The 12,228-nt window shown below is 43.7% G+C and overlaps 1 protein-coding gene across 1 annotated transcript in view; it reads right to left on the bottom strand.

Moving 5' to 3' along the window:
• The window catches only part of LOC119399572 (O-acyltransferase like protein), a 40,662-nt gene that overhangs the window by 14,005 nt on the left and 14,429 nt on the right, over positions 1–12,228 (bottom strand). The window contains exons 2-7 of the mRNA XM_049416945.1: positions 8,893–9,119; positions 6,851–6,962; positions 5,974–6,064; positions 5,571–5,665; positions 3,550–3,720; positions 2,875–2,971 (exon numbers count right to left, since the gene is read on the bottom strand). Of these exons, the coding sequence (XP_049272902.1) occupies positions 2,875–2,971; positions 3,550–3,720; positions 5,571–5,665; positions 5,974–6,064; positions 6,851–6,962; positions 8,893–9,119 (793 nt within the window). The remainder of the gene's footprint in view (positions 1–2,874; positions 2,972–3,549; positions 3,721–5,570; positions 5,666–5,973; positions 6,065–6,850; positions 6,963–8,892; positions 9,120–12,228) is intronic.

Below are 12,228 nucleotides of genomic sequence, written 5' to 3'. Positions count from 1 at the left end.
GAAGTTTGACGAGTATATTTTTTAAGATGTTCCAGGAAACTGAATGAAAATAGACCACAAAACGAAAAACAACAAAAAAACGCAGCATCACTTCCCGTTACTACGGTCCCTCTGTCATAAAGCTGGGCAGAAATAACGCAACGTTTGAGAAACGTTTTGCCATTCGCTGCCACCTTGCACGCCGGGACTAATCAGTTTGTCACGACAAAAGTCAATGACAACGTAACGGGGAGGCTGGTCACAAAAAATAACGAGAGGAATAGAAAGGAGAAGTGCAGTGGCGAAATGTTTTTTTTTTAATTGGTGCTGTATCTAATGAGCTTATCAAGACAAAAGTCAATGACAGCGTAACGGGGAGGCCTGTCAGAAAAAAATAACAAGAGGAACAGAAAGGAGAAGTGCAGTGGTGAAATATTTGTTGGATTTGGTGCTGTATCTAATCAGTTTATTACGACAAAAGTCAATGACAGCGTAACGGGGAGGCTGGTAAGAAAAAATAACAAGAGGAACAGAAAGGAGAAGTGCAGTGGCGAAATATTTTTTGGAATTGGTGCTGTAAGAAAACGGCACAACAGTTTTGCTCTCACACGTACACGGGTGGGGTTTCTGATTTCATGCCATCGATAAAACTATTTTGTAAGTTCAGAGATACTACTTTGAAAGTGTTAATTATGCACACTCCGGAAGAAATATCTGCATTTTATTTTTTTTATTATTTCTCTCTCACACAAATGTATGTACGAATCAAAATGTACGTGAGTAAAGAAGTGCATAAACGGACCGACAACACGAATAAATATTCTTTATCTCTCTCCAACATTTTTGCTGCTTAGCCATTCTAAAGCGTCAGTTCTTTCAACAATAGCCCAAGTACAGCGATTGGCGTCACCTTCCAATGGACGAGGTCGACACTATAGTGTGAGCCAATCATTGCATTGAGTGATGGCCGAAAGCGTGCGGTGAAAAATACTAGGTCAAGGGCATCGGGATAGACCACATACCGCGAACAGATGAACCATTTCTACAGCAAGATATGTCAAATAAATCCAAACCTGCGCTACCAGCAATCAAGCCAAAAAACCTGCGCTACGACCGTTTATCTGGCATCTGGCGAAATATTCGTGCTCTCGCCAGCCATTTATATCAGGATACACCGTCGGTTTTTCTGTTTCTGCCAGTTTTAATCTTCAGGCGGCCTTATGAGACGGCATCTGCCCAAGCTGACATATCTCCTGTCTGGCCAACACATACTGCGTAGAAAGCATTTTTACACGTTACAAATTCAATTATCTTTTTAATGTTTCCATCTACTGAGCGCCAGATTCTGTAGATAACGTAAATATGGCGCTGCTAGGGCCGTGACCAAGGTTCAAGGTAGTCAACGTCATTGTTGCTTGGTTAGTTCTTGGTCCGTACTGACATAGTATCGTATTTTTCAACAGCTCACATGAACACAGGTACTGTATTCACAGTATTTTGACATTATTTTTTTTTATTTTTACGGCAAGTGCTTGTCAGAGATTGGTCCCATCCGCCAATAAGATGCTTTCTATCGTGAATGGGTGACCCCAGAAATGTTTCGTCCTATAGGTTTAGCAGGGGGATGCCTTTCTAGGACAGCACTTCGACAAAGGTGTGTCGCCGCTCATCCTGCTTCAGCACTGCTTCCCAAGCGGGCCACATACAACGTTAGATTCCACTGGATGAAACTTCATAATATCTTGCATTTTTATTCACTCTCTTGCTGTGACGAATTTTCACGGCAAATTCAATTGATACCAAAGAATTTAATTACAAGTACTGGCAACAACGCCTCTCGGAGTGACGTTATTATTATTATTATTATTATTATTATTATTATTATTATTATTATTATTATTATTATTATTATTATTATTATTATTATTATTATTATTTGTACAAAAATGCTGTTGCCAGAGTAGAGAGCGACGTTGTAACATGCCTTTGCCTGGTGCGCCAAATCAGCTAAAAGCCCAACACACGGCACACACTCACCTTTGGGCATATTCTTGATAGGCAGCAGATACTTAGAGGACAGGGTGTGGTCAAAGTGTACAATGAGCTGACTAACAGTGTTTTACTAATTAGCTTTATTATTTACTTCACGATTCATGTTAATGTTCCAAGATTCAACCACTGTAGTGCTTGAGACATGCCCATTTACCAGGAAGCCTGTGGAAGCCGTAAACGAAAAGGCGCCCTCAAATAGATTTCAGCATTCTACATCGTTTTTTGAACGGAACGCCTAATTAAAAGATTTTTGGGATTAACATACGTGTAAGAGCAAATCTCGTGCCACAATTTTAATGATAAACGTATTCCTAGAAGCTGGCGACATATTTTACATGTTCCTGCGGCGCTGAATGGCCTGGATTAGTCAATCTCAAAGTAAAATGCTAATAATAAAAAGTAATTCATGAAATATTGTTTATTGCACAGAGTGCCCGCTATTCCTGACAATGAAGTGATGCTTGCTTATTGAAATGCTATTCACTACAAGGGAAACTTTAAAATGCTGTTCAGTCTTAAAAACAGAATTTAAAAATCATCCCGTGCATGCTACGCATGTGTGTTTTGTCGCATCCACTGTTGACACAGCTGCACTTTCTTGGTAGCAAATTATTTAACACGAAATCACAATTGAATGCTCCACCGTACACTCATTTAGCGGACATGAATAGGCGCGTCGACTTAAAGCAAGGCTTATGAGCTTATTTGTAGAAAAAAAAAAGGCATTCATTCAAGAGGCAGCGTTGAATATCGTCGCACGTTGCATGGCAACCACAAAAAAATTATCGTTGGTGATGTGCTCTCCACTAACATTGACTAGAAGGGACATTTTGTGTTACGCACGTGACAAGGAAGAAGGTGTTGGCAGCCAGAGTGTAGTTCACAAAAGGCGAGAAGAGGATGTCGCTCGAGATGTTGTCATAGGCCCTCAGCAATCCACCTGAGCAAAACAGAAACCACCAATTCGCCGTGCTCGTCAAAAACTGGGGCCCACATTCAAAAAGAAAAAAACGGAAGAAAGACCTCTTATGCTAGACCTGTTCAGAGAACCGCATACATGCCAGGCAATGGTGATAGCTGACGTATTGTTAAATAAGAGTCTAATAATTATTGGGGTTTAACGTCCCAAAACCACGATATCATTATGAGAGAGGCCGTAGTGGAGGGCTCCGGAAATTTCGACAACGTAAGGTTCTCTAATGTGCACCTAAATCTAAGCACGCGGGCCTCAGGTATTTTCGCCTCCATCGAAAATGTGGCCGCTGCGGCCGGGATTCGATCCCGCGACGTTCGCATTATTGAAGGAAACCGGCCAAAACCAGAAAATATTAGTGAATTCAAATAACAATGTTCACAAATGCACGAATACATGGGTGTATAACGCACCGGTTATGCCAGTTAAGAAAATGGGACGGTGATGGTCCTGCCATATGTTTCCCAAAGACGAGCCATACAACACAACACAGAAGGACAAAACATGAGGTTTGCGCAAGCAGTGGAAACAAATTGTTCGCTTACTGAACATGTGCGTGTTCTCAGTGAGGAAGTAGGTGTGTCCGCATATGAGCCAAGCCATGCTGATGGCCTGCACGCCCTGCGCTGCACCCAGCTCCGGTGGCTCCACGGGGTCCGTGAGCCGGCGCAGGTTTCGAGCGAAGGAGAACGATAGCAGGCAGTTGGTCAGGCAACCTGTGCAGCGGTAGTTACAACAGCGTAATAAGAAAACCGAGAGTCTAGCTCTATTAAAAAAATATGGCTGTCACAGGAATCGGTATAACACGAAAGTGAAACGTGTCTTCACAGACGTAGTTGAGCGTTTGTTGTGCACTCTTTCGCCCCAAGGGCAAAGGAATGAATGCTACAGCAACATATTGTAATGTCACGCGAAGAACGGCAAGCAGCTCGAAACTTGCAATGCGCTGCTCAAGCAGAAAGGACGCACGGTACGAACACACACAGGATGAGAGCGAACTGTCACATTTGTAACTCATTTCTGCGTGAGCACCGCGCTCCTTTCGCAAAAGCGGCCGCTGCAGTGAGCCAAGTGACCTTCGTGCTCTCAACGCAAGACGTGCAAACAACCGCGATCACGAGATAAGCGCACGCACTAGCGACCACGCCCTGTAAAGGCGGGCGCGGGCGCTCGTCGCAGCGGCGGCGAGTTTTGAAGCGTGCTCTTCGAGCCATTCGCGCCATCTCGCCACTGATAACAAAAACACGCTGTAACACCGATCTCTGAGTACCGCCACCGGCAAATGGTGTATATAAATAGAGTCTTTTAGCAAGTCACGGAAGTACGGTATGCAAAGAGGGTAAGGCAGTACGGTACCGCTCCATCTTTCCCGGTCGTTGAGCAGCCAAAGCACAACCAGCGGGAAAGGAGGAGCGCTACTGTACGGCCTTACCGTATTTGCGTACCGTATTTCCGTAACTTGCTAAAGGCTCTAATAGTTCGCCGTTAGCATTGTGAAGAACGTGCCGCGCGTGGCCGAATCGTTTCGCGCTGCGGAGCGAGGGGTCGTAAGTTCGATTCCCGGTGACGGAACTTTTTCTTCTGGCTTCTTTCTTTGCCCACTGTTAGTCTTTATATTTTACAACGTCATATCCGTGACGGAAATACGTCAGTGGAGCCGTGGTGGACCCCGGCATAAAACACTTTCGTGTTAAAAAAACGCGGATTTTACGATGAGGCTGCTTCGAACGATTCCACAGTGAAAGTCTGATCATTATAAACCAGCGTATGCTTGAAGAAGTGAGACTGTGACAGTTGAAGAAACCTTCAGTTATATTTCTGTTAAAATATCCTTTGTTACTTGGTCGCTTGTATTGATCTTCGGGCGTGTTAAGCATAATCGGATGACTCGTTGGTGCTATTAACTTGGGCCTGCATCTACTAGGGTGATTTACCATTTTATATCATATTTTATCATATCATATAGATTCCAAGAGCAAGCCAAATTTCTGCTTACGTCATTGGCCATCCGTAGTGTCAGCCAAAATATTGCTATGGCTGTTTTAGAGGCATTTTAGTGCGCGGTGACATCACGGAAGTATGACTGCGGCACTCAGCAAATCAACCTGACAATTCACTGCTAATACAGTACCCTTATTCCCAAAAGAGTGAAAATCAGGCGTCTCTATGATGTCGATAAGAGTGATGTACACACGTAAACTCTCATGTCAGGAGTGTCACTAAATGTGCCTACAAATACGCATCCACACACGGGTGCAAACAAAGGCCGTCATCCAAAGTTTAAAGAATAATGATCAACACTAAGTGAAGCCTGAATATCTCGAGCCCAAAAAGTACTCAAGTTGAGCCTTGCAAGTAAATGAAGCACTAAAAAAAAGAAGAAAAATGTCATGGCGTCATTGAAAGCAAATGAACTTCTTCAAACACATAAACACTATGGAAGCCCAATTAAGGGATGTAGTGTGACGCTACAATCTGCTAGAAAATATGTTGTTGGAACTATTTCGCACGCCTGCCTATGTGCATACCCGTATATTGAATTTTCAAATATAAATATTGCCATTACCTGCGCCAGGAAGAGCTTTCTGCGCATTGTCCTCCACTCGCATGTCGAGGACGGTGGCCACGAGTATAATGCTAACCAGCACGCACAGAGCAATTCTGTAAGAAATACCAGCTGTCAAACAGTCACTGAACAAACATTCTTGGCCACACAAACGCCATTTTATAGAGTAATTAAATATAAGGAGAGAGAAGGTATCATTGCTGTCAGCGTATACATATGCATGCCTTGTCCATAAAGACAATGAGTTATGATTACATTAGACTGCTAGTAAATGCAATGTTATACATTTATATATAGCATAGGTTTTATACGTTGTCCTTTCTTGAACACAAACAATGTGTGCTTGATAAGTGCTGGAATTTTACACCTAAGTTGGGCACTTGTAGTGGTTTGAGCAACTTACATGAGGAAGACCTGCAGCCCGCTTATAGATACGTCTTCTTTGACTACACAGCGGCTAACTTGCGTCTTCGCACCGATCGACTTCGAGGAGGCTGCGGGATAAAAAGAAAGGAAAAAGCGGCAGAAATTGTCTTACAGATGTCTGAAGCAACGAAGTGCGTTACCATTGAATTCTGATCTCTTTAGCACCAGTTTTGAGCATAGAATGTTACTAGTTTCTTTGTAGGATTATTTTATAGGTATAAGGGACGAACTTAGCTCATCAACATTACCCACATTGAAAGCACTGATTTTCGCATTCGTGTGCATCCTGCACATTACTACCCTTTATTCACGCCTGATCTATCTGTAATATGCGAGGACATTAAGATGTCCTTGCATATACTCTCCAATTAGGCCTTGCATAGAATCCGAAGCTTCTGGACATCGACACGCGCTATAACTTAATCAATGAGAGCAAGCTCTCGAAGCAAGTATATTGGAATACATAATAAAGCACGAATGTCAGGTTAAGGAACCGACGGTAATGACTGTAACCATTACTAGTGTACACAGTGTAGCTAAATACATAGCGAGTCATAATGTTCAAGCATGCGGCTATTTGTGAGCACCGCGTTTTGTGAATGGCATTCGGGGTAACTCACTCTTTTTTAAAATGGCCTATTATAAAGTCAAAGATTGGTGAAGTGTGTGCGTTTCGCTATTAGCGTGTTCTTTCAGCCTCACCTGAAGCACTATAGCTGCACCATGTCACAGAACGTATGGCGTTTTTAAAAGGACAGGCTTTGGTGTTAAAGGGACAGAGAACAGCGCAGAATCCGTCATGGCACATATAGTTGCAAAACAGCACCACTGCTCACTGCCTTAGTGCCACTTACTGTGTGCGACGACATTTTGCACGTCGTCGAGAGTGCAAACAGACGGCACGCAGACACCCAGTCGAAACTTGCGGCTTTGGGGAGAGACGCGGTACACAATCCGAGTCATCCTCTGTGGGTAAATAAACGGAGCAGCAAGTAAAAATAGGTCCCCCAACAGTCAATGCTAACATGTTTCTTGCAACGTGTGTTCTGTGTCAGCCAAGCCAGAAGCTAAATAGAATCAAACCAGTTAGAACAAATACAAGCGAGGGGCCACACGAATGTGCCACGTTTTATATGGAAAACTATTCAGCATTTGTTTAGCGACACGCAAACTATAATCGTGAGGGCATCCTCAAAAGGAATAAGATTATGGAATCTAGAGAAAGCGAAGGCACGAACTTAGCATGCACACGCAATGCATCTCCGAGAATATATGCAGCTGCGATGAATGCGCTAATGCATTGGCTGTGTTCTCATTCGTAAAGCAAACGAGAGTTTGAGTCCGCTGTGCCTCTTTCTGGTCTTCGTAGCCAAATTTGAAACGCTGGTCACAAAAGGAGGGAAGTGTCTGAGATTCGTCCGCTGCAGCCAACGTATCATCGCAAAAACATATAATTTGTTTTTTGCTTCCTTCAGAGTGCCTTGCTACGCCTCTGTCTTATTGAAGACTTGTAGAAAAAGGACAGGAAGTTCTCCATCTGCATGAGCCATAGCCTCCGCTAAATAATGCCGTTTCAATACCTGCCTGACGCACTTTCGCAAGGCAACGGTTATAGCCTTCTCTTACTTACACAGGCATGAGAATGTGGTGCGAAGTCAATCATATATATATATATATATATATATATATATATATATATATATATATATATATATATATATATATATATATATATATATATATATATATATATATATATATATATATATATATATATATATACATTTCGTAGTGAATGGTCATCAGTACGCTTCCATAGGCCCCATCAATAGAGAGAGAGAGAAGGAATATAGGAAAGCTAGGGAGGTTAACTAGACTATATGTCCAGTTTGCTACACAATACAAAAATTTCACTCGCACATCGTCTGCCTTGTGAACAAACATCGCCCTAGCATGCGAAATACTTCGAGAATAATTATGAGCACCACCCCTATACCCCTCCCCTACGTATCCCTACCCCATTATTATGGGCTCTCAGCCTGTATTGATTGTGGGAAGAGGGAGGGGGCAGCCTATTGATGATCATTATTCCCAAAGCTGTTCGTATGCAATAGAGCGACTCGTAAACAGAGGCGCCAGCCAATGCGGACAGTGAGAATTGGAAAATTAATGCAGCCAGTTAGTGAAACGCTGCCCTCACATATGCAAAAAGTTTTGTGAAGTCGACACTAAATCCAAAGTAACGTGGGCCGAATTCCGAAACCTTTTTTGTTTGTAAATGCTGCTAGCACTTGGCAGGCTGCCTAAGTTATAAAGTATAAGACCCACATCATGATTTGATGACATATGCTCTCACAAAAAACTCTAGCGTGCTTCATTAGATGCTTTGTAGGCTGGTGCATCGCTCTCGTATGGCTCCCACGATCCCGACTAGCCTATATTGGTCTTCAAGAACCGTTAACGACCAGTAAATGTCCGGCCTCAAGAACCATTCCTTGGTATAAAAGAGATGGGAATAGCGGCCGAATTCCCGAAGCATTTCGTTTGTAAGATTGATATGTATATGGCCGTCGCCTTCACTACCTCTCGTTTTTTTTTTGTTTTTCGTCACTGTTGGCTCAAATAGAACGCATCTCAGACACCTGGTAACTTCTGTTTTTATTGAGGAATGGTCCGCGTACACAACGGGGACCGAATTCAGCAAAGAAATTCCTTCGTAAGTGTTGCTTTTCTTTATACGGCAGCCTCGACCAACAATGTGACAGACATCAGAAATGACTGGATCCTGCTCAAACGAACAGCCCTAGCTCTTTGTGAACGCGGCTCTTGATGACACCTGAACGACAGCACGCATGTTTCAACACTGCTTGCACAGTTCCACAATGACCACGCTTACCTTGGGGTGCCTGAGCAGCGTTGACAGGTGAGCGGAGGCGTCGGTCTCGTTGTTGAACATCTCCTGGACATTGTGACCCGACGAGAGGAAGACAGTGCAGTACTTGCCGCGGTACAGCTCCTGCGTCTTGTACTCCGCCACCAGGTCGAGACACTCATCGTAGGAGCCGATAGATGCCATGCGTCCTTCGAGAAGGCCCTCGGGTAGCTTGCCCGATGCATCCATCACTGCGCAATGGCCCGATTGCTATGATTAAGGTTGCATTGAGTCGCACTTGCATTCTGGGAAACCAGCTTCACAACCGAAGGCTGTAGACGTACCTCACAAAGATAGCCGCGTGCAGTTTTGAGATATCTGCTGTTGTCTATGGAAAACGAAACTGAAAGCATCGTTTTCAATATTTTTTGTGAAGTTGTAGCATACCTTTATTTTCCTCCAAATGAGAAAAAAAGACATTATCACTAAACCAATATACAAAGGCTATCGTGCAGGCCACACCCAGAGAACAATGGGATTGCGCAACTTCATTTGTGGTATTGGTAACCTCTCTAAACTCTATGTCTGCTGGCACACAAGTTTGTGAAGGGCAGGCAAAAAAAAAGCGCTGCTTGATACTAATCTCCACGTTGTGGCAGCCACTTGAAGAATGCTTGCGAAGACACGGGCCCGTATTCACATGCGACAAAGAATTAGGCGTACTCGAAAGAGGAAATTTTTTGTTAGTTGCTATTATACTTATCTGCGGGACTGCACAAGTGAAACGTATTGGATTTACTATTATATGCCGCAGAACTGCACGATGCGTGCAGGAAAATTTAGGAAAATTCAGGAAAATTTACGGAATGTACAAGACTCAATTTCGTCCAATCATGCGATGATGTAATCAATGCCACTTATTCCACAAAACACCGATTTTCTACGCCGCGCTGTAACACTTGCTCTATTTCCCTTTTCCCAGGCAGAAACGTACGTTCAGGTTAGCAGGAATAAGCCAGTGGATCCACGTTGTCGAGATTTACTTCTTTCCTGTTCGTGCAACGCTGACAGGACGTTCAACTAAGGACAGAACATTTCCACTTTTCCTGGACACATAAGCACCGTGTCCAGTGAAGATATCATGGCGCGTTGTCAGACATTTGTTGCGAACATAAGGTTCCTCTGGGTTTCTCTCGTTTTCTTTGTGTATTGTAGTTTTTAACTCTTTTCCTCTTTTTTTCTTTGTTTAGTACTCTCTCGGAAAATCATGTAGCCCACATTCGGCTCGCACTTCGCTGGCTCCGTTTCGAAACCGGTCGCCGCCAGAGATCTCTCCGCACACGCCGAATCTTCCTCGAGCGGTTCGTGTTCCGCGTTGTACCTCGATCGACGACGCACGCTAAGCGGCCGGCGCAAAACGCGCGCAAAATACTCTGCGCCTGCGGAGCGCCCCAAACTTTCCAGGTCGCGAGTTCGCACAGCACGGTCACTGCCCAAGGTGCGAGCTACTCTAGCGCAACAGCTCGATCAAGGCCGTATAGTATGCGCTGTGGCACCCGTCACGCTGTTTTCCTGACCGCATCCCCGTCAGTCAATTAAAGGAGTACATTGCTACAGTAGTTCACTGTGCCAGCTTCCTCGAGACCTCGCAACTATGCGGCGTCTTCGCAATATATAGGAAAGGATGTTCCGTTCGTGGCGGCTTCGCAAATGCAGAACAAAAAAAAAAAAGAAGGGAAATGTGTCATTATGCTACAGTGCCTTTATTCTGTCTTGGCTTAAAGTCATGTCGACGCCTTCTCGATTAAACTCTGCTAGGTATTTCGGGACTCAGTTATGCTAGCAAATACTTCACAGGCTGCCATCATCAGAGTACGGTACCATGGACCAACAAACGTTCTCTTGCATTCAGGCATATTGAAGGAACAATTGCCAGAACGTTCTCTCTACGTCTTACCTTTATACCATCCCCGTGACACCCGCAGTTTACATACACTGAAAAAAATTTCCTTAGAATCTACGAGGAAAATGTTCGTTAAGGATACCTGCCCTTCTATTCAAACACGGCAAAAACTTACCTAAATGCTAACAGACAAGTCTCAGTTTTTTCAGATACGGAAAGAGTCTCCTTGTTTAATGTGCCACTTGAAAAGTCGTAAAAGTTGGCTTCCATTTCTAAGTAATGTTCTAATTAGGTTCGAATTAACGTTGTGGCTTCCTTTCAAATTATTTTCCAACCAAGGAACCCTCGTCGTTACCAGGCTACTTTTTTAGGCAAAGTGCTTTAGCGGAAAGCATATATATATATATATATATATATATATATATATATATATATATATATATATATATATATATATATATATATATATATATATATATATATATATATATATTCACCCTGTGCATGGTTTCTCTACGTTAATGGCATTTTTAGATGCGAAGCGTCTTATGCAGGAGCTCAAACGCTGTGCGGCGTGACCACCCTTACTGCGCATGCGCAAACCCTCTCCACACACCTCCTCCCCACTCCCCCTTTCCCCTCTACCGTTTCCCCCTCTCTCCTCTCCCTCCCCACTCCCTCTCTGAAACGCGGGCTCGACATACCGAAACGCTGCTTCGCATCGCCTCATGGCCCCCTTTAGCGGGTGATGGTGTGCCCCTCTCCTGTGCAACGCCGCGATGAGCGCATGCGCGTCCCCTCTCCCTCTCTCTCCTCTCCTACGCTCCCCCCTCGCGCGCCTGACGACCGCGTTCCCCGCTAGGTATTAGATGTTAGGTATCGGTTAATCTACCTGCCTTTATTCTGCACTGCTATCTCTCTCCATTAGTTTGGCCAAACATTTTAAGAACATTTATTTATAAGTCTCGTTCCTTGCTATTACTTATGTTGGGATGTTTCTTAAACGCTCCTACTTAAATTTAATAAGAGCTAACAGACAATAATGCCAAGGAAGGTATAGGGGATGCTATTTGTAGTGATTAGGATATAAATGTGAAGTAAAGTGGACGAAAAGATAACTTGCCACCGGCAGGGACCGAACCTGCGACCTTCTAATAACCCCTGAGCTACGGCGTTTATGAGGTATATATGTGCATTTAAACCTAGAACACTCCTAGGTTTAAATGCGCATATATACCCCATAAAGCGGACGGGAGGATGACCGCCGCCGTAGCTCAGTGGTAGAGCATCGGACACGTTATTCGAAGGTCGCAGTTTTGGTCCCTGCCGGCGGCAAGTTATTTTTTCGTCCACTTTAATTTCTTCATATTCATATCATAATTACTACAAATCATATCCCCTATTCTTGGCATTATTGTTGTTAGCTCTCATTAATATTGTGTCTAACAAAGAAAAAC

The sequence above is a fragment of the Rhipicephalus sanguineus genome, chromosome 1 (genome assembly GCF_013339695.2).
Source record: "Rhipicephalus sanguineus isolate Rsan-2018 chromosome 1, BIME_Rsan_1.4, whole genome shotgun sequence".
NCBI lineage: Eukaryota > Metazoa > Arthropoda > Arachnida > Ixodida > Ixodidae > Rhipicephalus > Rhipicephalus sanguineus.
The sequence above is the reverse complement of the archived record's forward strand: the minus strand, read 5'-3'. Positions and strand labels throughout refer to the sequence as shown.